This window comes from Nelumbo nucifera, chromosome 4 (assembly GCF_055504915.1).
Source record: "Nelumbo nucifera cultivar China Antique chromosome 4, China Antique-T2T, whole genome shotgun sequence".
Classification (NCBI taxonomy): Eukaryota; Viridiplantae; Streptophyta; class Magnoliopsida; order Proteales; family Nelumbonaceae; genus Nelumbo; species Nelumbo nucifera.
Window position 1 is genome coordinate 24,257,345 of NC_142652.1, and position 26,110 is coordinate 24,283,454.

At 38.4% G+C, this 26,110-nt stretch overlaps 2 protein-coding genes across 8 annotated transcripts; one reads left to right on the forward strand and one right to left on the reverse strand.

The window, feature by feature from the left end:
• The first annotated feature begins 11,504 nt into the window (after window positions 1-11,504).
• On the forward strand, window positions 11,505-23,931 carry LOC104603072 (uncharacterized). 5 transcript variants are annotated; one of them, XM_010267008.3, is made up of 6 exons: window positions 11,505-11,725; window positions 11,829-12,027; window positions 14,211-14,319; window positions 14,427-14,558; window positions 23,358-23,530; window positions 23,625-23,931. In XM_010267008.3, exons 1-6 carry the CDS (start codon window positions 11,640-11,642, stop codon window positions 23,718-23,720), a joined length of 795 nt encoding a protein of 264 aa, XP_010265310.1. In that variant the 5' UTR covers window positions 11,505-11,639; the 3' UTR covers window positions 23,721-23,931. The 5 variants fall into 5 exon arrangements, with proteins under 5 accessions (XP_010265310.1, XP_010265309.1, XP_019054233.1 ...); XM_010267007.3 differs by having other exon boundaries at window positions 11,839-12,027; XM_019198688.2 differs by lacking the exons at window positions 23,358-23,530; window positions 23,625-23,931 and adding an exon at window positions 15,783-15,929 and having other exon boundaries at window positions 11,839-12,027; window positions 14,427-14,518.
• On the reverse strand, window positions 13,123-25,520 carry LOC104603074 (Cyclophilin-like peptidyl-prolyl cis-trans isomerase family protein). Of its 3 annotated transcripts, none has more exons than XM_088904250.1 (3): window positions 24,389-25,518; window positions 24,213-24,282; window positions 13,123-13,173 (listed from the first exon to the last, which is right to left on the reverse strand). In XM_088904250.1, exons 1-3 carry the CDS (start codon window positions 25,282-25,284, stop codon window positions 13,138-13,140), a joined length of 1,002 nt encoding a protein of 333 aa, XP_088760376.1. In that variant the 5' UTR covers window positions 25,285-25,518; the 3' UTR covers window positions 13,123-13,137. The 3 variants fall into 3 exon arrangements, with proteins under 3 accessions (XP_088760376.1, XP_088760375.1, XP_010265311.1); XM_088904249.1 differs by lacking the exon at window positions 13,123-13,173 and adding an exon at window positions 16,616-16,754 and having other exon boundaries at window positions 24,389-25,520; XM_010267009.3 differs by lacking the exon at window positions 13,123-13,173 and having other exon boundaries at window positions 24,066-24,282; window positions 24,389-25,514.
• Between the last annotated feature and the right edge of the window lie 590 nt (window positions 25,521-26,110).

The window sequence follows — 26,110 nt, forward strand, 5'->3', positions numbered from 1 at the left end:
TCACCGAGGCCTTTCTTGTCATTTTTCACCGCTAGCGCTTAGTTTAGAGCTTGCGCTTCGAATGTCGACCTTTTTCGTGACAAAAATGCCCTTAGTCCAAAATTGATCGTGTTTTGTCATGCTTTCTTTTGTCCATACAAGAGGCGGCTCCGGAATCTGGAATCTGGATGACTAGACTGGATACATTTAGATGGTAAATTTGGGATGTGGTTAGGGATGTTTTAGTAAATAAGTTGGAGTAAAGATCGGTATGGAATATACCATGTAGAGAGGAAACGCAACGGTGCTTGTAATTGTAACCCAAACCAAAAATAAAAAGGAAGTTTGCTTCTCGGAACGATGCGATTGCGATTGCGATCCATCATCCATGTGAATTGTGAAGTTAATGATCTGTGACAACTAACAGATTTCATTCTGCCACTGCCACTGCGTGGGCCCCACACCTTTGGTTACGTGATTTCTCAGACTCGAATCGAATGCCCCAAACCCGACGGAGTTAATTAAAAAAAGGGAGAATGACCAATCAGCCCACATCCCCCAAAGTACAGGTGAAATGCATCCTGATCGTGAATTGATGCTAAATTCACGGGCAGGATGTGGTTTATAAGGGGAGAGGGCTAATAACAGGGGGCTGGAATTCAGAATTCTGCATCGTGTGTATTTATCTTAACCGACCCGGTGCCATATTTCCAACGGCAATACCAACCCGCCCAGCCCATGAATAGAAAAATAAATGTCTGTTGCTTTGTTTTCTATGCATGAAATTAACTGATTTGAAGTCAAAAAATTTTCAAATTTTTAAAAACCCCCATTTTACACACCAATGGCCGCTTGTCAATTGACATCAATTCCGAACCGCACCCACTCCAACTGTACTTTGGCCTATAAATTCTAACCCTGTGCTGAACCATCATTCTCCCCAGATTAAATTATATAACAGGTTACATGGAACGATTGACATGAAATTTCTCTATTTATGTTTCTTAAAAAATTAATCAATTTATATAATATCTCAACGAAGTATTTTCTTAGTATCTCAATATGGCTTATATTTAGTTTGATAAAAAATTAAGAGAGATAAACTATAGTTTTAAAAACAACCCAGAGGCCGAATCGATTAGGGGTCTGGACTTCTAGGTCAAACGGTCGGCCCGTTCTAACAAAAAAATTAAAAAAATTAAAAAAACAAAAAATGGTCAAAACCGTTCGAGCGATTAATCGCCTGAGTCAACGTTTACTGACCAAAATCAACGGCTTTGGGCAAATTTCCGGTTTTGGGGAAAATAGAAACCGATCACCTGACCGGTTCCCAGTTTTTCTGGTCCGACCATCCAGTCCAGTCTGATTTTGAAAACCATGAGATAAACAGAAAGTTGAGGCCTAATAAATTTCTCAAGAGATAAGCGGAAAGTTTAGGGGAAATTATTATCAAATTTCACAAATTCCTTAAAAACTTTCCCCTTACTTGTGGTGCCTCTCTTATTTTTCTATCAAACCAAATATGGCTTAAGAACTGCCATTTATCTATCTATTTTTCTCTTAGTTTCTATCAAACACCAAACATAATCTAAGCGAAGCAGATATCTCATTGCATCTAAAACATGACAGAAATAGAAAGCAAAACTGACTTGAGGATACAACCTGATCAAGTCTTTGGCATATATTTGCCTCGACGACAAGAACCCAATGTTGATGAAATTCATCCGACACAAACTCAGCCCTAAACTCTAAGGTTGTCCCAAACCTGATGCAATAAAATTGGATGTTCGACAATATGATTGATTTTGTTTTTTGAAAAGAAACATAAACGATAACGATAATATCGAACATCACTTCAGCAAAGACATTATTGTGTAGGAGAGATGTATTAATTAGCCATAATTAGATAATGTCTAATGTGGACCTGAAGAATTTTTATCTTGGGATTAGTTCATATTGCAAAAGGAGGAATAAAGTGCCAATAGAGAAAAAATAAATGGATATTTTTTACATGGTGGTCTACATGTGAAGCCAAGGCAAGTATGAACGTTATATATAGAAGAAAAATACATACTCGTGTAAAACCAGTAAATAATCCATGCCTTATTTGAGTCCAGGTCAAATTAAAAATCCAACACAATCTCTCAACTTGAATACGTCAACATGCTTATATGATATAATGCTTTGTATTTCTATTCCTACCATATCGTACTAATAGTAGACAAAAAAAAAAAAAAAAAACGATACGAAGTCTGTCTTTGTTTTATTTTATTTTTAGTTATTTTTTTTCCGGGGCAATGGGTTTGATTTCTCTCTCTTTCTGGTGACAAAAAGAGTCTCCCCGCATCATGGTTGAGGCCTTTGCTTCATGTAAACTTCTCTATAAATGGAACACATTTTAACCCAAATTGCCCCACACATATTACTCTTGTTTTCCTTATTAACGGCACATATCTTTCTCTCTCTAAAAAGGAAAAAAGTTGTCATCTTATAGTATAATAAAGTACAAATCATTTTCATTTGGCAAGTTTGGTTCATTTTCATTTGGAACATGGTTACGAGACCGCATTCTCTGTACCCGTGGGTGCACCGGACGAGTGCACCCACCAATCACGTTCGGCCACGTCGAATGAGTCTTGACTGTGTAACAGTAACGTAGATTTGACTGTCAATCGATTCTATTCGGTTCAACCGGACACAAAAAGACAAAAACTTTCATTTTCCTTTCACACAAATTCGAACTCCCACACCTCCAACAGTGAGAAGCTCACCGGCACCCCTATGAATGACAAAGCCATCAGCGGTGAGGGATAAATCATCCAGCCTCTAGTTTGTACGACTTCTTCCTCTCCCTCTTCATCTTCCTCTCTCTCCTCTTCTTCTTGTGTTGGTTGGAAGATTTGAACCCTACCCGTTCGATCTTTCCACTTGCACAGTCGGCGTCTGTGGCAAGAACTCAAATCTTCCAGACACGAAATTACATCACTGAAATTCCTCCTTCTTCCCCGCAAACTTAGCGAAGAAGAGTGAGCACGATTTGGCATTCACCCTATTACTAGTGAAGAAGAATGAGCCATGGGGGAGTCTGCAATGTAAAATGGGCTTGATTGGGAGACTCACCAGAAAAATACAAAGAACTTACTCATTCCTCCTCCTCCATGGACATGGTGTTCAGTGCAGACAGACGTTGTTCGTTCGTCACTGCCACATTTAAACCAAAGTAGAGAAGCGCCAAGTTTCAACCCTCCCCCGTCCTACTGGTCAAATCAAATGAGTATCATGATACCACTACTCACCGAACATCTGTCAACCAACCCACCCCTGTCTCTACGCCCTCTCTCTCTCTCCTCAGCCTCTCTACTGTTATGGCCTATCTCACCGACCCTTTGCATCTCTTGATGCATTTCTCTCATCTTTTGCCCATCTATGCTTCATACATTGGTTGTCGTCACTATCTCTTTCTCTCACGGCGGAATCCGTTTATGTTGATGATGACCTTCGTTTTCACTCGCAGGTGCAAGGGGACCATAGGGACCATAGCTCTATTACCCAAAAATGGATTATATTAAGAATTGGAATTTTAACATTGCTATTTACTACATCAAAAAAGATAATGATATCTTAATAAGAAACTTGCAGTTATAAGTACCCAAATCTTTAAACTTATATAATGACTTAAAAGAGATTATTATGTGCTTGTTTTTTAAATATTGCTTCAGCAAAGTATCTCATATAAAAGAGTGCAATCATATAGTGATAATTTTGAGTTCTACTTCATAGTTGTCCGTTGTTTCGCATCAAGAACTCCCAGTTGACCCGAACGGTAGGACTGCTCGGCCCGGGAACCATCCAGGCAACCGGTTTCATTTTACCCCAAACCCGGTCCCAGGCCAAAAATCGTTGAATTAGTCAACGACCCATTGACCCGAGTGGTCAAACATTGACCCATTCAACAATTTTTTGCCGTTGTTTATTTTTTACTTTTTATTGTTAGAACGGGCCATCCATTTAAACTAGACGGTCGAACCGTCGACCTGAAAACCGGTGGCCATAACGGTTCCGTTTTTATGTCGTTTTTTCTAGATGTCAATAATTAGACGAAATAACTTTGTAACCATAGTCATGGGAAAAGGTGGACATTGCAAGGGATTCCAAAACCTTGAAAGATAAATCCAAAGTGAGCTTAAACACATAAACAAATTGGCGGTAAATCCACAAAACTGGAAAAACCAAGGAAAAATTAGAAAATTGAGTCCAAAGTTCCGCTTTGAAGCGGACCTAAACATACATGCAATCAAAGAAAGAGACAAAGTAGATCGTATTGTAAGAAAATAAAAAAATATTGCATAATAAAAGCCAAAAAAAAACAAAAGGGAATAAATAAAATGATGGTAAACCCTATATTGTTTTGGAGGATCTTGATGAAGAAAACCAAATACAAAAAACAAAAAACAAAGCAGAAAATGAAAAATAAAAGGAACATACCACACACACTCGAATAAAGCCCATAGTAGAAGAAACCTTTGAATAGTAAAAATCCAAAAGCATAAAAAACTAAGGTTATCAAACCACCGTTGACCCCGACGGACGGACATTTCACCTAGGAACCATTCAAGCAATCGGCTTTGTTTTATCCCAATCACGGTCCCTAACCAAAAAACTGTTGAATCAGTCAATGACCCATTGACCCAGGTGGTCAAATTGTCAACCCGTTGACCTGTTCAATGGTTTTTTGCCATTTTTTTTTAATTGGGAATTGTCCAAGTAGCCGATTCTGTTTTATCCCAATCCTAGTCCCTGGCCAAAAAATGTTGAATCGGTTAATAACCCATTGACCCAGGCGGTTAAACCATTGACACATTCAATGGTTTTTGTTTTTTTTTTTTTTTATTTTGTTGTCAAAATGGGTCATCCATTCGAACCGGATGTTTGAAACAGTGGCCAAAACGGTTCCATTTTCGGGTTGTATGAGTCACATGCTCGAATGACATAACACATATGATATTGCTTAATGGACCTCACACACTCAATTTTTTGTCTGTAATTTTTGTTGCCATAACGGTCGTCCGTTCGAACTAGATGGTCAAACCGCCGTTTTTATTTTTTTAATTGGGAACCGTTTAGGCAACCGGTTCTGCTTTACCCCAATCCCGGCCCCTGGTAAAAATTCATTGAATTGGTCAACAACCCATTGACCCAAGCGGTTGAACCGTTAACCCATTGACCCATTCAATGGTTTTGGTCATTTTTTATTCTTTTAATTTTTGTTGTTAGAACAGGCCGTCCGTTCGAACCGAACAGTCAAACCGCCAACCCGAAAACCAATGGCCATAACAGTTCCATTTTCGGGTCGTATGAGTCACATGCTCAAATGACATAACACGTATGATACTGCTTAATGGACCTCACACACTCAATTTTGTGCCTGCAATTTTTGTTGTCAAAACGGGTTGTCTGTTTGAACTGGACGGTCGAACCATCGACCCGAAAAATCGGTGATAAGAATAATTCCATAATTTTTCGCCTGTAATTTTTATTGTCAGAATGGGCCGTCCATTTGAACCGGATTGTCAAACCATAAACTCAAAAACCGGTGGCGGATAAGATATATAAAATTTCTTATGTATGTTTCTTGTAATTTGAGAATTCTAAAGATTCTTTATTAATTATAATGGATTTGAATGACTGTCATTATAATTGTTAGTAATTTTGCCTATAATTTTTGTTGTCAAAACAAGTCATCAATTTGAACTGGATGGTCGAACCGTCAACCCAAAATCCGATAAGCAGAACGATTCCATAATTTATTGCTTGTGATTTTTGTTGTTAAAATGAACATCTGTTCGAAGTAGACAGTTGAACCATCGACCCAAAAACCAATAGCAGGAAAAATATATACAATTTCTTATATTTATTTCTTGTAATTTGAGAATTTTGAAGAATATTTAGTAATTATAATAGATAAATTTATTTAGTAATTAAATTAATGCCATGTGGCGAAAGGGGATACAACCCTTTCGTATTAATATATATAAGATTCAAAATGCAAATCAAAACAGTGTGCAATAATAGCTTCAATTGATTTGGGTATATTGGGTTGATCCGGATTCCAAACCATGCGGCCCTATCCAAAATAATTTCCACATCATCCCTCGCATAGGTCGAATTTAGAAATGCATGGATTGGGTTGAGATCATCAATTTGTCCTTACAGTTTATTGTATGTAAGTAGTTTAGGAAATTTCCAACGAGCTAGCAGATGGAGTAGACCAACGAGCTAGCAGATAGTAAGATAGGTCATTCCTTCAAGCCACTACAATTCCATAAATAGCAACTTCTAACATGTAAAGAAATCCATATTAAACCAAATCATTCACGTATTTCCACCCAAGTGGAACTCTCAAATCTCAATTGTGTCAAACCTTACGCTGATAGGGCAAGGCTCAAGTGAAAAGCTCTAAAAAAGGAAAAACCCTTGCATTTTAGCTTTTCACATTTACATGAAACTATTTTGAGCAAAAAAGTAATGATCAACCAAACACTAGAAAAACGCTTTTTTAACTCTTTTAGAGGGCCGTGGGCTTAGGGCAGAAGGCACTTCCAGATGTGGCCATAATGTGATTGGTGCCCCTCCTATGGAAGACACTAAGCTAGTACAGGGTGTCCCATATACAAGCGGCCTCATCATATTCATAGGAGATCGGATTTCCTATACCTATCTTTGGTCATACTTCATACACTTTAGGTTTTCAGTAAACAATCGCACGTAAGCTTGGGAAATTTCCTACTGACAGATGGAATAGGCCTACATACGCGCGATTAAATTAAACCTTGTTTGGTTCCCACTAAATAAAAGAGTGCAAGCTTCTAATTGAAAGGGCCTAGATATGGTTTGTTTCAGAGCTCACTTCACACCAACCTTAAGTATTGTTTGGTTCCCACTAAATAAAAGAGTGCAAGCTTCTAATTGAAAGGGCCTAGATATGGTTTGTTTCAGAGCTCACTTCACACCAACCTTAAGTAAGTTTTAGCCATGCATTAAGAACATTTCCATATGAATAAAAATTTAAAGGCACGGAGATATTTCAGATGTACGGCCAAATATATGTTGTGAGGTCGGTGTGAAGCGTATTTTGTGAGAAGTAGATCCGAACTCAGTTCCACGATATCAAATTCAACTTGTAAATAAGTGACGGGATCTCATGTAAGCAAAAACTCTGTAAAAGTACACAGAGAATATTTCCTCATAAATTTAATATACATATACGGGAGATATTATCAGTTTACCGTTAGATGTGTGAGTAGAGTTTTTACTTGGAGGAGATCCATACTCTCTAAAGAAATCCATATTAAATCAAGGGAAATTGTCTAAAGCTCACCAAAGTTTTCAGCAGTTCTCTTAAACTCACCACAACTTTTCAAAATATAAAACTCACCATGTCACTAACTTGATGTTAAACAAACTAACGGGTATTAATATATTACCATATTAACCTTCATAGAAAAATATAAAATATATAGAAAATAAATTAACGGGTGTTAATATATTACCATTTTAATATTTAGACATGAAAAAAGGAAAAAAGTTCAAAAAAAATATTTTTCAAATATAAAATACATAAAAGCACAGAAATTACAAACAAAATAAAAAAAATTCAAATTATAGAAACTATAGAAATTGAAAAAGAAAATTAGAAAATAAGAATTGTAGAAAAAACACAAAAAATTATAGAAAACACACAGAAATTACAAATAAATAACAAAAAAAATACAGGAAAATTTATAGATCGTAGAAAATAGAAAAAATGTAAAAAAACCAGAAATTATAAAAAAAACTTTGGAAATTATAACAAAACAATAAAAATGAAAAAAAAAATGAAAAATTAAAACTGAAAAAGACCATTTTTCCTCTAACTCACCATTAAAGGTAATTTAGTCATGAAATTTGTTATTTATGTTGACATGGACATCTCTATTAAGAAGCATTAACAGTGCACTTACAGAAGGTGAGTTTTGGAAAATAAAAACTTATTAACATGATAAGTTTTAGACATTTTGAAAAGTTAGGATGAATTTGAGATAAATGTTAAAAACTCATGATGAATTTTAGATAATTTCCCTTTAAATCAAAGCACTGAGTGGTTCCACTCAAGTCCCCAACTCTAGTGTCTAACTTCACGCAAGATGGAGTGGGGCTTATGTAGGGCACCAAAAGATAGTACAGGGTGTTCCCTATACAAGTGGCCTGATCATAGGGGATTTGGATTTCTTATACTTTATGTTTCTGGTACATCATACATTCACCAACTAGCAAGTACTAAATACCATGTGATAGGCTTTTTGGACTTATGCAAAACTCAATTGCTCTCACGTCTCTGTGTTTTTACACATTAACACAGGTTATTGAATCAGGACTCACACTGCCAGTGTCTCAACTGGCACTGGCACGGAATGTATATAAGTATTACCGCACTTGTCATCAACTTCCATTCAGTCTGTGACAGTGTCTCATTATAAATGTATAAATAGAATTGGGATCTGCTGGAACGAGTGGTTGTTGTGCATTGGGAATATTTCCCTTTGTCCTTTATGACAAGATGTTCTCCATCAGTGGTGATTAGTTATTGGGATGTCCTATGTGTTGGGAAGAGTTTACATCGACGCCCCACCATGCCCTACAGTACATTCAAATGAGTCTGGATCTCTTGTCCACATTTATTACAGTCACATATGATGAATATCTCATCTTCTGCATGATATTATACAGGGGAAATACTCCCAATTCACGGGGGTAGTGTGTCATGAATAGACGTGAGTAGGAAATCTGAACTTCATTCAAACGTGTTTTCAAAACACCTTTTAATGACAAATAGGAAAGATATTCTCAGTGCACGCTCACATGTGCATGTGGGGTACCAGTGGGGGCGTTGATGTGATATCGTGTTGGGAGGGGCACCAATCAAATATCACTTATCTTACAATTGGCTCAGTTTGGAAAGAGTCTAATACAAATATGTACAATATAAAACCTTATATATTATATTTTTAAACCTTGTACAACTGCAAATGCAAAACAACCTTTGACTCGGTTAAAGAGCTTACGGAAAACCATTTATGGTTTAGCAGCATTAGCCTACTTTTTTTTTTAATTGCAAATTTCCAAGCCTAGGCAAGCCTGTATCAGGTTTGGAATTCTCCAAGATGGGCCTAGGCCCAATACTTTCCCCCAACATACACACATATTTTTCATATTCTCTTAAATTTACCTTTACTTTTATGCACTTCCATTGATATTTATTTAATGATAAAAATTAACCCTGATCAATCAACCAACTTATTAACTAACTTTTTTTTACGGTAAATATACCCTAGGTTCATTGTTCCCTTATGTTCTCTCATTTCACAACCTATCAATATTTTTACTTTACCTTCTCATTTGTTCCTCAAACGAAATAGGTTTAAGTTTTTGGCTCTCACCTCTATATCAAGTGAATGATTACAGGCTTACAGGTATTACTAATAGAAAGTTCCTGTCAGTAGGTTAATATGTTTTTAATAAGATATTGTATAATTTTTTATATTTTTGTGTTTATAAAAATTATTTTTATTTATCATATTTATTGTTGTTTAATATAATAAATATATGATATTAGAGATGTACTTTTGTGTGTTTTCATCTTTTTAAAATTATAATTATTATTTAATTATGACAAAGGTTGATACATTTGACCCAAAAGGCTAAATTGTTGACTCACCACTCAACAAGAAAACAACTCCATTTTTATGTTTGTTTTAAATTTGTATTTTATTTCTATCATCAATAAAAATAATAATTCTTTGTCATACTTAAGATCCATTTAGTTCATAATCAGAATTGGAATGGTCTATTCCTATGGTTTGTTTGATTCGTACAAGAATCGAAATGGGAATCGGAACCAACTGGAATGGGATTTCATTCCCAAGGAAAGGGGAGGGGATGGTCATTCCACTAGGAATGGGAATTGGATTCTAATTCTGCCCAACCAAATAGTTGGAATTGGAATGACCCATTTTGATTCTGATTCCAGACCCCACCTAGTGCGCCCCAAAAATGCCCCACAACACATCTCAGCATGCATTGGAAACATCTCCCATAATTGTCATTGGGAGATGTTCCCAATACACGAATGGAATTGGTTGTGAGGCGTTTTTGGGTGCATTATGTGGGGTGCAGATGTGAATTCCGCTTATGGGTTCAAACTCCCATGTTTCTTAGTTCTCGCCAAGGTTTTAAAAACCGATTTAGAAATAGAACTGTTTTTGGCCACTAGTTTCCGGATAAGCAGTTCAATCGTCCAAGTCAAATGGTCCAAACATTTAAATTTTATAGCTCATCCTACCCTTTGGGTTGGTATATTAGGGTAGGATGGAATATAAATGTTATGAGAAAGGGGCATGAGAACAAGAGTGAAAGGAGGGTTTGTGATGTCTATTGGCTCAAAGAAGGATGAAGACGAGGAGGAGGAGGAGGGAGGAAGTAGAGGTATGGGTGACTTGTAGCAACAAGAGAGACCTACAATGGCAACGTTGACTTGCAGCGATGGTGCATCTCTAAGATCTCTCTCTCTCAGATTTGAGACTGGTCATGCTTCTCTCTATTTTTCTCTACTTTTTGTTGTTTTATTTTTTTGAAAATTTTAAATAAGACATATTGGACCGCAAATCGCTAACTGGGTCGAACGGTTCAACGGTCAGACTGTCCATGTCAAACAATTTGTTGACCAATGCAATGGTTATTAATAAAATAACGGTTCAGCACTAAAACGGAATCGATACCTTTACCAATTTCCAATCCGAACACCCCGACTATTCGAGTCAACAATGGTTCGAAAACACTGGTTCTCACACAAAGTGTGTATTGTATATTCATCAGTGAACATCAGAGCAATGCAGGAGTTCAGATTGGCGCCCCATACACATATCTCAGCGTGCATGAGGAGCATGCATCTCTTGTACTTGTCATGGAGAGATGTTTCCAATACACGATTGGGTAGTATCGTCAATGGGTTGGGTCTGGGTTGGAACCAGTTGGAACCAAAATTGACCCAACATGATATGTTGAGGACTCAAACCTGATAGGGTCTGTAATTTTTGGACCCAGAACCAAACCGATTGATTCACGGGACAATTAGGTATGACCCAACAGATCCAATTATAATAAATAAAAAATAAATATTTATGCTTAATATACATTAAATATTCTATATATTATATGCACAGTATATATATTTAATTTATTTATTATTTAATATATTGTACATTATCTATCTATCTATATCAGGTTGGGTCTGAATCGGTTCGGGACTAAGTGGAACTGGTTTCGACCCGATAGTAATTGGGACCCTATATGAGGACCCGGAAGTGACCCGTCGGTTCCAGTTACTAGAACCAGAACCAGAACCGGCACAATCGGGTCGGACCCGACCAATTGACAGTCCTACGGTTGGGATGTGCCATACGGCGCCATGTTAATTCGCAAAGCAGAGGGGGAAATAGAGCTATAATGGCGATTTGAAATTTTGAACATTTAAAGAGAAATCAAACAGCTACCTTGAATCGGCCAGCAAACCATGACAGAAGATATACAGAAGAGGTTTCATTCAATTATGGGCAAACTATTCCATGCTCCGAAGCCAAAGAAATCCCGCCAGGATCTTTTATTCTCTGGATCTCTCCTTTCTTTCGTCGAATTCGTCTCCGTCAGGATGGTATAGGCTGTTTCAATCACTTTTAGTAGCTAAACCAAACACGGTTTTGATTAATCTTGCTTTGTTTCACTACTGGTCGCTCACATGGAATTGAACCTTCAAGGGGTAAAAAGCGCGGGAATCCGACATTGACTACGTCGATGGCCGAACTGAACTCGGGAGAAGACACAGTGGGAGGACTCGAGCGTTCCGCCATCCATGTTGGGTCGGCGCAAGCTCCGCTTTGCAGACTGTGGCATCGAGGCGATCTTATGAAGAGGTTAGCTGCATTCAAGGCGATGACGTGGTTCGGCAAACCCAAGGTTTGATTTTTTATCAGTCTCTCTCGTATCTACTTTTATCCTAACAAGCGCAAAATATCAAGATGTTTATGATTATTAATAGTCTTTTATTTGTTGATCAACTGGTGTTGAATTAGGAGTTTAGGACTACGTTATGATGTTTTCTCAATGTCTTGCTTTTCCTATCCTACATTCATGCGAACACAAGAAATGGTGTGGAATTTTTATTCTTGGAGTCTCTCCAATTCAATTATGACACTCTACATTGGATTGGAGTTATACTGTTGAGTTGGATTGCCCAGTGCATTCGCAAGGTTATCTTGGGGGTGAAGGACATTTTCGTTTCAAGTGCAGTGTGGCTTGGGTTAAAGTGGAAGACAACTGATTTCAATTGCATATTCATTTCTCGGTTAATGATAGAATTGGAGCTTGAACTTTGGCTCTGATGGGCGTATGAACTAATTTTGGTTTAGGACGATATAGAATTCTTGTGAGTTGATGTTAGTTATACTTGGGCCTTGTATGATGGTGGTGACTGGTGGAGAACATCATCAATGAATATGAAGGAGACCTTGGCCAGGAATATGTGGGTCATTTGTTTGCCTGAGGAAGCGTCACCTTAGGCATGGTAGTTAGGGCAGGTGAAGGCCAATGATACTGCATTATGATGGGGGAATTGGTGCGTTTTTGAGGAGATTATTATCTTTTTTGAGGTTTAAGGCTAAACCTGGCGAGTTTGACTCAACAAGTGGCAGGAACAATGGACGTCTGTACCACACTGGATCACATACTGCGGCATAACAAATTCAGATACGTGATTGGTGAATAGAAAAATATTGAAGGCAATATTTTAATTGTGCAGATTACTTTAATACAGAACTTCTTATTGCTTAGCATACCATTGCATTTTTAGTTAGCAAACCATAGACAACTGAAGCAAGATCAAGAAGGGTTGAAATCCTATATTGATCCATGTTATGCTATTTTAAGTATATGTTGTTCACCACAGCAGTGATTGGTGTGGAGGTATCAAGCCGGAACTACAGAAACACCCACGGCGACACACATGCTGACGCGGGTCCACGACGGAGTCCATAACGCGCGACGGACCTGCGATGAACCCATAACCCATCAAATACCCATGATGAGCTCGAAGCCATCGCGGACCTGCGATGGACGAAAACATTATCAACCAAAGTCGCTCGTAGAAGGACATCTAGCAAGACACGTCAGACCAGTCCTGACGTCGCCCGTGCCACGTCAATACAGGAGACCCGCAAAAGGAAGTAGCACACATGTACTTTGAGAGTTCTCAGACGAAAGGAAACTTCGTCCTGGAAAGATCTCATGAGACACATGGCAAACCCCCCATCAGTGTCCCCCCGACAACCGACACCAAATTGAAGATCCCCTTTCCAAATAGGAGTCAAACCCTTTTTGGCTCCTTCCCTTCAGGGCCTTGGGATATCCCCTTATAAAAGGGGGTGTGGATCATAACTAACACACAATTCTGTCAATAGAAGATCGTAGTCTACCTTTGTTACCCAAGACTCTTAGCCTTTCTTCGCCCTTCAAGGAGATTGCTGCACTTAGCCTTATCACACCACTTACAGCTATAGTTAACAGCAATTAAAATAAAGAACAATAGATGCCATTAGTTGTGTACTTAGAGTACTTGGAAAGACTTCAGTTTTAAGCTGGGTGGGTCAGTTGATGTTTTGAGGGTATCTGGGTATAGTTCGTCTCAATGATCGGTCTAGTTACAGAAGATTCTAGCTGAACAAATATAGTCTCACAATATTCCTCTTAGGTTATGTATGGTTTGAAGGAAAAAATAGGGAAAGGTAGGGAAACCTATATAAACCTTGTATAGGTTTCCCTACCTTTCCCTACTTTTTTCTTCAAACCAAACACAACATTAGTGTTTCTTCAACATTCTCATGAAATTTTTCAGAAGGGTCAATAAGAGTTATCTATTTGACTAAGCTATCAGTGTTGCATTTCAACTAGAGGGTCTGGACCAACAGTATTTTTTATGGTGTCACTTTCTAGTAATCCTGTTTGGAGGGAGAAAAGTGATAAAGAAAGAGTTGACTGCCTACTCAACTTCTTCTATTTTTTTCTCTTTTCCATAGTTAAGTTCTTTAGGTGCACTGTTTTTATCTGATGGAACAGTTAATGATAATATTTTCCATGTTACACAGGTAACAAGTGCTGTAAACTGTGCCAGGAGAGGTTGGTTCAATGTAGAGACGGACATCATAGCTTGTGAGGCATGTCTCCTCTTTTCTACTCCCTGGACACAGGAGCAAGGTATGGTGATACTGTTAGCTATTGCAAGCAGTATGACATCTGGAAAATGTACATCAAATATGGCTTGTCTGTTTACTTAATATTGAACTTATCATTTGTTCTTCCAGTTGAAAAGGCTGCTGCAGTATTCAGCTTAAAGTTGGATAATGGACACAAACTACTTTGCTTGTGGATTGGCAATGCCCGTAATGAGACACTAGTACAGTTTCCACTAAACCTGCTCCAGCTTTGGTTGATGGGTACAGGAAACATTCTCATGCACTTTTGGGACTTTTAGCCCTTCATGTGGTTTCATATTCAGCTATTGGTTACATGAGGAACCCACAGTTGGAACACTTTCTGGAACAATATCCTATGTTAAGGGAATTGATGAGGAAATTTTGTTTTTTACCTACTTATACAATAGATCTTCTTTGTGACTGATCATAGCGCTTCTGACTAGGGCTTCCCCTCCTTTGTGTGTGCTTTTTTGAGATGGATGGTAAAATAGATTTCTATTTGTCACTTAGACTGAAGTAGATGATCTTCTTTTTTCATGTGAGTCACTATTTTCTTCATACTATTTGTTTGTTGTTAGCATTTTCTATGATACAAGTAGTAATGTCTTCCACTTCATAGTTCATATTGATTTGTTTTTCAGTAGTTCTCAATAGACATACACAAGTACACAACCCTGTTTTGAATTACTGAGTTTTAAATTCTTACCATCTTTTTTGATAGTAAATAGAAATTTTATTGAAATAAAAAGAAAACAAAATCTCAGATGATGAGAAATCACTGATACAAACTGAAGTAAAAGAAGCATCTCCTACCACATCCCATCAGCACTGCAACTCAAAACAACAATCTTCTACTTAATTATCAACAAAATACCACAGAACTCTTACCCATACAAAATAACAAACCATTCCACAAGCCAAACATTCCACTCCATCTAAAAATCACCCTAACAGCCCAACCTACCCGATACGATCTTGGACCCTATGCATAACACCTCTGGAAAACCTGCACCCTCTCTACCCTCAACAACAATATTCTACTCTCCCCTTACCATCAATTAAAATAACCTTTAAATTCATATAATCTGGAGAAATTTCTAAGTTCTTATTTCAATAAAAGTGTCACGTGTATGTCCTTGACAATTTTCAATGTTATCCATTTACCATGGGCATTTGTGTTCATATTCTTGCATAAAACTTTCTTTGTTTTCTATTGCCTTTTTTTCTTTGAGTTGAAAATGGACTTGTGTTCATAGTCATATATATTCTTACACGACTGTTTTGTGTTATGTTCTTTACCTTCCCAAACAAAAATCTTTTACAAAAAAGGACATGAGTAATGCATGTCACTGATAGTATTATCATGAAATCCATTTATCACCTTCCTCAACTAGGAAGTTTCTGATTTTTTTGGAACTGAATCTTCTTTTTATTGCTTGAGCTGAGACCTGCATTATTTTGCAGGCTCAAAAGCTCATCAGTTTATGTGGATGGGAACCTCGATCACTATCACTACCTTACATGGTTGAATGCAAGGATCTATCAACTCAATCTGCAAAAGATTTGGAGTCTTCTTACAAAATGCTAATAGACATAGTTCTAGGCTTCTAGCATTAATGTCTACCCACGATCAGGTCTTGATGAGGTTGCTGATGTGGTTAATAATTCCCCAACTATTGGTGGACATCCTTCTGATCCAGACTCTGTTGTTCTAAATTGTGGGCTTTGTGGGCCACTGTTGGACTATGGCTTTTGCTATGGTTCCACAGCCTTTGGAATTATTGAAATTAGTTCGATGTTCAGAAGTCATATGCCGAAATTATTCAAGTAATTATGATGAAAATGCAATTAGTTATGTTATGGGGACTCCAACAACCCATCAAAGGAAAGATCAGTCAGTAACCTTAAATTTGGCAATTGCAGGAGGTCCCCCCACCAATAAAACAGAACTTCAGAGCAACTGTTTTTTTGCCCATTATTCACCTGGCATTTAAGGGCTGAATTCTCTCCTAGTTGTGATGTTAGACATCATGCTTTATCTAAATTGTCATGCACAAATGAAGAAAATGTTCAATTCAATTCATAGAGAAATAATGTCACAGCAAGAAATAAGTGACATTGACATTGACATGCTCACTGGACATAATACTCAGCCAAAATTTTTGGAGACATCAAAAGACAAAAGAAATGACAATAGGAATCACCTTTCAAGCGGTGGCATTCAATTATCATGTTTGAATCAGGAGTCCAATGAAGTTGGGGTTGCACCTGCCGATGAGAATAATCATGACATATCTCTGGAAGATGCTATTGGGGAAGTACTTCCTTCTGTGCAAGAAATTAGTCCATCCAAGGATTCCAGGATGGGCGATGCAATTGAGAACATACAAAATTTACCACCTGATGGAGATAGACATGTTGTCTTGCCCAGGGATGCTGAAGATGTGGGAATAATCAATTCAGAAAGAATGGTTAGCATTAGCTCTGAAGTTAGAGTATCCATTACAACTTCAGATGCTAATGGTACGGCCGAAACAAAGAAATTAAAAAGAATAACTCATTGATGATGATTGCAGCTGAGGAGGAAAATGAAGTTTTGAGCCACGGTTTTGGCAAGTCAAGCTGTTCTCATTCTCTTGTCATCACATTTCATGAATTTGAAAATGCTTCCATTCTCTTTGTTATGTTGTGAATTCATGCTTTTTTAAATCTTAACTTGTGACATTTTCTATGCATCATCTGTAAGCCAATAGAGATAAGGATAGCCTAAGAGTCTCGAAGCGGATCAGAAAATGCTTTAATAGCCAGAGAAATAGGTTACAGAAAGGGTGTTGAAAGGAGGGAGGAGGAGCTTCAAGCTGCAGGAGAGGAGGTTAAGTCGATCCTGATAAAAGAAGATCTAGAGGTCAGGACGGTGTCAGGGGATGAGGAGGAGGAAGGAAGCCAAGCCGATGAGAATAGTCTCATTTTGTCTCAACAAGCTGATAAAAAAAGGAGGGGGACAAAGTGGAGCTTATGAGTTTGGCGGATAGGGAAGTTAGTATTGGAAACAATTTAGGTCTTTTCTTTTGGGGAGGTGCAGAGTTTGCTAGAAGAGCTTTCAAAGTCTTTGAAAAGAAGAAAAGGGAAGAGAGAGCAAAAGAAACTACGACGGAAGCATGATTTAATTTGGGACGAGGACGATGATGAATTTGACGAGGCGTTTGATCCTGAAGACTAGACAATGTATGTGTTTGGTTCCATGGGCATTTATGGATAGGCTGTTTATACGTACTTTTTCACTTTAAACATTTATTTGTACTTTTCCACTTTAAACGTTTCCCGTTTTTGTTGTTTGGTTGGGCTTCACTTTAAACGTTTTTTACTCTCCACCTCAGATTAATACCCATTAAAGTGTGCCACATCAGCATTTAGTTTCAAGAAACGCTGGGGTGTTGGGGGAAACAAGAATTTGACGTTTCCCCAAATACCCCATGCACAAAAATCAAAGCGTTTCAGTTTTCTACCATTTATTTGATAGACGGTGAAACCAAACAGTTGTTTCTTTTTGCTTCATATGCAATAAACACCAACGCCTATGTGGCGCTGATTTGGCGGCGTTTTTTCAATAAACGCCACGGAACCAAAAACAACCAATGTGTAAAGGGGTGTCCCCTGTTTTCTTTTGTTAGTTTTTGTGTCTTCTAATCTCTTGTTGCGGTATTTGGTTTGGGTGTATTCTTAACACCCCTGTTTGGGCTGTATCTTGTTTTCTTTTCTACCTATAATTTTTTTTTTCATTTTATTCTTCAGAAAAGAAAGGTTACAGAAAGGTTTGGGAAAATAGCTAAGTCTGGAAGAGGTTGGAGAACTGATGGGTTGCAGGGATTGAACTCAAAAGGAATCAGAAAGAATGTGTAAGTCCTAGGGATGGCAATTTTCCCCATCCCCAACGGGGACCCGACTTTCCCAACCCGATGGGGTTGGGGATGGGGATTGAGGTCCCCGCTCTGCCCCAACCCCGATTATATATATATATATATTAAAACATTATTTATAATTTATGTTTTTTTTAAGTAAATTTATTTTTCAAAAAAATATTATTATCTAAAAAATTTCGGGGATTTGGGTCCCTACGGGAGCTTGTCCCCGTCAGGAATCGGGGATGGAGGACAAATTTTATCCCACACGAACAGGGATGGGGATGAAGGTTAATTTTAGAATCGGGGTCGGGGACAGGGAATATGATCACTGCCCCGTTGCAATTCCTAGTAAGTCCCCCAATGCTTGGCTTGCTTACCTATTTATAGAATCTACAAGACAAGCTTCGTGCATGGCGGTGCAAGGGTTGGGATATTCTTAGCCTCAACTGTAACCGTCGGGAAAAACAGATCCCATCTTTTTTACATGTCCCTGTGGACCACATGATTATTAGAGTACTTTTGCCTTAGATAGCAATCACGCATCTGACACCTTCGGAGAGGCTCTCCAGTACAAAAGCTTTGTCTTGGCCTCGTGAGATCGAATGTCTTCACGAGATCAACAAGTTGTCTAGCTACCTTGCACTAGGTTGACGAGGTCCTGCCTTCAGTGCCTTGCGAAGTGCTTCTTTGGAACTGGGGAGGTCCAATCCCACTCAGCCTCGTGAGGTTTATTCATGAGCATGGAGCAAGGTTAGTCCAGTGAGGTAGTTTTCACCCTGTTTGTGAGTTCTCTTTTTGTGATGTCCCTGCAGTGCGATTAGTATTGCTTGTGCGCCAGCCTCGTTACAGAATTGGCCACCACTTGCACTAAGCCTGCAGTATGGCTGACCTCGCATATGTGTTTTTGGCTGCAAATTTACGTCTTTGCCCTATATATAACAGAAGCTGTGCACTTCTGTTTTTTGATTCATCACCATAAATCACTTGTCATCATTTCTTGGATCTTTGAATATATTGAACATTTTCAGTTTATCACCATAATCACAACTTGCCTTTCTTGGACAAACGAATGTATTGCTTATTTGTTTTTGCTGAATTACATCCTGGCAAGTTTATGATATCAAATAGCATTGCTTTGAGTTTAGCAATCTAGCAAGGTCTGAGTATTAAATAGAATTTGGTTCGAGGGGGCCTTCTTTTATCATCATAATCTTCTTTGGCATTGAATTAATGCATTGTTCTGGGTAAAATTTTATATTTGAATGTGTATTTTTCCCTTACAAATATTTCTTAGCAACTTGATTCTATTTAATAGCATTGTCTTGTGTTCAGCAATCTAGCACTGCATGCATGAACAATGGGTTTTGATAAGGGACTAACTCTTTTCTTAGCAATCAACTAATCATTAGAAGGGAAAACCCAACCATGAGGGGTATTAGAAACTGTGCATATGAAGGGATTCATCAGGGGAAAAAACAAAAACAAAATGTCAGAGGGAAAAACAGAGATTTGGCAGGCAGGCGTTATTTATGCTTTGCTGGTGGGAAGGATGTTTTTTATTTATGCTTTTGTTGTTGTTTCTCAAAGTTCATTTGGGACTATTTCTTCAGCCTCTTCAAACTGGATATATGGATCCCAAGATTGCCAAAAGAAGTTTTTATGGCTGGTTTTGCATGGGAGCAGGAAAGCAAAAATTACTTGGAGCCATATTCCTTTCGTGACTTGTTGGGAGATTTGGAAAGAGCAAAATGGGAGGATCTTTGAAGGCCAATCAAAGAGCAAGAATCAGTTTAAAAGAATTGTTGACTGAATTTTAATCTTTCCAGAGTTTGCAGGCGTTGATAAAGTGTCCTTTGGGAAGTTCTGGAAATGTATTAAAGGATGTTTATGTTAGAAGGTTTCCTTGTATTGTATATTCATTTTGTGTTCTGGATTTGGGTGATCTCTCATTACCAGTTGTATTCCTTTTTACCAGTTAATCAATTTTTTTTATTTATTTAATACCCAAAAAAAGGAATGCCAGAATTTTTTTTTTTTGGAAAAAGGTAATGTAATATTTATTCAAAGACAACACATACAAGCTGTGATCAGATCCAGAAAGGCAGACTGATCGACACAGCAATTACATACTCCACCAAGAACTAGAACGAAAAACAACAGACAAATTACAATTTCTAAACTCCTCAGAAACTGACACCCAAGAGATTAACTTGCCCATAGCTTTCTGAATTAAATCTTCTGGACTTAAGGCCTTATTATAGAAAAGCCTACTATTCCTTTCAGACCAAATGGACCATAAGACAGTGCTAGGAATAGTCTTCCACACTAACTTCTTTTTCTTGTTAAGACCTTTGATGTTCAGAAGCTCTTTAACCGATCTTGGCAAGTTCATGGAGCTGAAAAAGTGATTCCACAACTGAAAAAGTTCATGGAGCTGAAAAAGCTCTTTAACCGGGCAGTGTATGCACAGATGGTCAGTAGATTCAGAATTGTTCCCACACAGGCTGCACGAAAGGTCCAAAATTTGAATGCCTCTTCTCACAAGATTAGCTCTAGACAGACATTTATTCAGAACCATAGTCCAGATCAGAAAGTTAGATTTAGATGGGCTAATAGGATTCCACACCTGAGAACATGGGAAATCAGTGGCACCCTTTCTACAAAGTTTGGAAGCCAATGAATTGACAGAGAAAAGGCCATCTAGATTCCACTTCCCGTACCACTTATCTTCCGAGCAGAAATCGACCTTTTGATTCTGAAGAATAGTCAACATATTCATTATCTCTTCAAGCTCCTAGTCAAAAAGATTCCTTCTAAAAGTAGGGGACCAAATAACTGAATCTCCAGACAAGCTGCAACACTCAGCAATAGAAGCCTCTTGGTTAGATGCACACTGAAAAAGGAGAGGAAAAGACTCAGCAAGAGAACCATCGAAGCACCAAGGATCCTTCCAAAACTTGGTTCTACTACCATTGCCGACCTTAATTGAGATCCCATCAGCAAGAACAGAGAAGTTCTTCATTATCCCTTTCCACAGTGAGTTTCCCCAATTGGGAGGAGGATCCCTAGTTCTCCGGTTGCCCCACTCCACCCCATATTTAACAGCAATGAGGGATCTCCACCAAGCATCATTTTCACTCGCAAACCTCCAAATCCACTTACAAAGAAGGGCAGAATTAAAAGTTTTCAACTTTCTTGTGCCTAAACCACCTTCATCCTTAGGGAGACAAACTTGATCCCAACTAACAAGATGGATTTTTTTCTCCTTCTCCCAACCCCTCCAGAGAAAATTCCTTTGAAGTTTTTCAAGCCTTCTTGCAACTTTATTTGGGATAGAGAAAAGGGAGAGAAAATAGGTAGGTAAATTGGATAATGTGCTCTTAATCAAAGTCACCTACCCCCAAAAGAAAGATATTTTGCCTTCCAAGATGCCAATTTTCTCTCAATTCTTTCAATAACCGGGTCCCAAATTGAAGACAGCCCATAACTTGCCCCCAGAGGAAGACCCAAATATTTAACTAGAAGGGAATCAATCTGACAAGACAAAATCTCCGCACAATCAACTAAGTTGGAAACCTGACCCACTGGAATGATTTGACTTTTATTTCAATTGACTTTAAGACCAGAGACCACCTCAAACTATGTTAAGATCCCAAGAACAAGGTCCACTTGAGAGGGAGAAGCATCCACAAAACATAATGTATCATCTGCAAATTGGAGAATGTTAACCTTCTCCCCCTCCGGAGCAATTGCAAAACCTTCCCACTCACCAGATTCAGCAGCCTTCTTACAAAATAGAGTAAGAATCTCCATTACATAGATAAAGAGTAATGGAGACAGGGGATCACCCTGTTTAAGACCCCTGGAACTATCAAAGAAGCCTGCAGACTGCCCATTTATCGAAACAGAAAATTTGGGAGAGGTGATACATACTATAATCCAGTTCCTCCATTTCTGCCCAAAATTCATGTGCTGCCAGAATTTATATTGAAGAAAGATGACACTCTATAGAGAGAATGGCAACTAATGTTTTGGGAGCTAATATTCAAAGCTTGGAAATCATCTATATCTTACAAAATCAAAGTTAATTTTGATTGTTGCAGCCTTGTTAACTTAGGCAATTCTGGTATTGGAGAGATATTCAGAAATTCAGCAGGTATAACCCTTACAACCTATGCTGGCTCAAATGGAAATGGTAACTCTAACTGTGCTGAATGACTTCTGCTTTTTTACCAAAACAAAAAAAAGATCCATGGCTATATACCCATAGCATGTGGGAAGTAAATCACTTGGCGTCCAGATTGATTATTTCAAAAGGAGCTACTAGGGTTGTCTCTTTATTGAGGGTCTGACTTGGGAGGCAGACTGTTGTTCTAGAGTCACTATTATTTTCTTGTATGTGCTTTCAACCTGCTATTTGATTTCAGTTAAGCATGTCAATTTTCTTTAAAAAGAAACAAAATTTCCTATCTCTTATCAATAAAAAAATAGCTTTCTACTTCTGTACTTTATATGATGCTCTTGTCAGTTTTCAGCAAGCTTGTTTCTGAAAAGTAGAAGGGGACACTTAGGGGAGGTTTGGTTCGCTATAGATAAGTAACTTTTCTACTGATATCAATTGATCATCAGTAGAAAATTACAAAAAAGTATGTTTAATTCCCTTATCTAAAAGACCTTTCATAAGTAAATTTAAGAAATTGGGCTAAGTGGAAGAAACTTCATAACTGACAATAGGCAACTTATGTGATAAGTTTACATAAACCTAGCAACAAACTAAATACTACCTTTGAAAGTGCCATTCCACCTGTGGAAGCAACTCTGGAGAAAAAAGCCTGCCTAGCTCCATTCATGGAGCCCTTTCCTTTTCTTATCTTATTTTTTATTTGTTTTCAAATTTGAATATTCCATGGCATAATCCTCTCCCTTCTGGTTGTTATTGACACACACTGCATACTCTGTGTCTTGTACATGTTTTTGGGTAGTTGCAGCATACATAATCCTCTCCCATGAGATGCTGGATTTCATAATCTTGTGCTTGTTTCTGGTGATTGATGTTTCTATGGAGGTATTCTCGTTGCTGGTTGCCATGAGATAATATTTTTTTTCTAGTTTATATAAGAATATTAGCCAATTGCAGGGAATGATCTAAAAAAGGAGCAACTAGACCAACACATGAAGTTTGATCACAAGCATTTTTGCCATTGGATTGCCTCATCAGGCAATGTAATGCCAGTATGGCAACAACCACTTTCTGCTTTAGATCGCACAAATCCTTTACTTGCAGATTTTCCATCTTTGGCCATGTCTGAGGTATATCGTGTGGATGGATATAATTGTTGTGAATCCGCTGGAATAATTTAATAACTGTCAATTCAAGTAGGTTCTCATGTATGCACTTGAACAGGTGGATGATCCCATTACTTCTGACCAAAAGCTTTTCATGTCTCCCTCCAATGAAAAGGATGAAGGCCAATCTTGGGTCAAACTAATAGATCATTGAGCACCAGGAGTTGAGTTTTTGGAATTGGGAGAGAAATGGACAAATGAATAAATGGAATCTTCAAAGTGGAACAGTGCATTCCTAGAGTTGAACCACCTTGTTGGTATGTAGTAGAGAAAAACATGATTTTTTTATGCTCCTTCAATATCCAGCCTAAATATTATAGCTGTTAGCGCTATGTTTGAGAATTAAAAGTTGGATAACCAGAACTTTGGATTATGGAATGCTCAATGCTGATTCTCTGGCTATTATAGAAATGCACTTCCTTTCCCTTGAGATACTAAACAATGGTCTGTACTCTGAACATTTGTACTAGGTTTACTTGAGAGATTAACCAGAACCAGATTGCACGAGAAAATCAATTCAATATCATTGGATGATACATTTAACTTTTCTCTCTTTCTGTCAACAAAATTGGGATAGAAAAAATAGATGTAAAAAGTGTAGCATGCTGGCATGCTAATCCAGTAATCCACAGTTAGTGACAATCACCTTGGAATAAGGACGATTGAAACCTCTCTCTGCTACAACAGCCCTCTTGTCTCCAATCAATTTTGCCACCCTTTGTACCACACAAGAAGACATTCCATAAACTTGTTAGTCTTCAGTCAAAATGGAAGTGTGAAAATAAAAACGATCGAATTCATAAGACTTGATGGCTAGCTTACCTGAAATAAGGAGAGCTTGTATTCTCTTTGACAGTCTTCACTTGAGCAATCCTTTCAACTACGTCCATCCCACTCAAGACTCTTCCAACAACCAACGAAGAGGCATCCAGCTCCGGAGAGTCTCTTGTGGCAATTACAAACTCTGTTCCATTGGGGGCCGTTCCCACCTCCTCCTCGTCGATCTCCAGCTTTCCTTTTCGTGCTACAAGCTTCAACTTTGGAGGCTGCTGCAATGGGTCCCTCACAATTATGCCTACTGACCCTACCAAATTCTTGGTTCCCGAGCATATCTCATTCACTCTGTTCCATTCCGCTAGGAGATTATCAGCGTCCAGATTTCTACCCGTCTCCTTTGCAAGATCAGCGTCCACACCATATGATCTCACTCCTCCGTGCTGCACATAATTTGGCATTATTCTAATGAATTCCTTCCTTCTGTAACTGATGCCCGCTGCTCCACTTACAAGTTTGGAGAACCTGGTAGTACCGTTAGGAACATCTTCGTCGTAAAGGCCGACAATAATGCGGCCTACTGGTTCCCCATCAATGGAGATATCAAGGAAGGCCTTCTTTGTCGGAGTTTTGTCTGTGCAGACATTTGCCTTGGGGTTCTCTTCATGTTGGTCACCTTCAGCTCTTGCCTTGGAGAGCTGGAATGGCTCAATTATGTGGGTGCCTAAGAGAAGTGAGAAAGAGCTGCCTCGAATGGTAAGCTCCCGGCGTGAGAGCTTGCTGTTGTGTTTGAGAATTGGAGGGCAAGGGCAATGGGATGTAGGTGTGAGATGGTGGATGGGATTGGTTTGTATTTGTGAAGGAGATGCAGGTACTGATGGTGGTGCAGGGAGTTGAGGGAGTTGGGCCGAGGATGAATGCAAGGTTTGTAGGTTGTTCCACATTTAGAAGAGTTTGTTTGGTGCAGCAATCCCGGTGACACAAGTCAGGCAAACTCGTGAAACGATCAGTTGAGAGAGACTAGCGAGTGCATTCATAAAACATAACTGTTGAGACTTGAGAGAGAGAGAGGACATGGTTCTGGATAAGAATAAGATAGCTTCTCGGTTCTCCACCGCATTTGCTGATTCGTTCTTCTAATTCTCAGAATATAGAATCCAACTCTTCGTGTTCAGCACGGGACAAAATATCTGTTTAATGAACAATTGGATTTTATAACTATTAACCTTTAGAAAAAATTACAAAAAATCGGGGTTGCTAGCTGAACATCACCGACCAGAGAGCTGCCTAGTAGCAGTAAATGTGTGTTGAATAGTTCAGACGGTTCACCGTTCACCTGGTGAAATTATCAAATCAAAATCATAGAAAACCCGGTCAGTTCTCTGATCAATTTAGTATTGGGCCGATAAGGGATTGAAAACAGTGGTGCGAAGCCAACTTTAGAGGCCCGGATAGTTTGTGCTTACACCATTAAGACTTTGAACCCATGGCCCAGCTGCTTCAGTAAGGTTGAACTCCAATTCTGCTCAATTATTATTTTGTTTTTGATAGATTGAAAAGCAAGGTTTTTAAAATTGAATCGGACAATGAACTAGTCAGGGTCTGATTTTCCAAAAATCGAACGAATGGCCCATTCTGACAAAAAAAATTAAAAAATAAAAACCAGCCAAACTGTTAAAACGGTTTGATCACCCGAGTCAGTGGTTTGCTGACCAGATCAATGGTTTTTGGGAAAATAATGGTTCTGAGGTAAAACGAACCGGTTCCGAT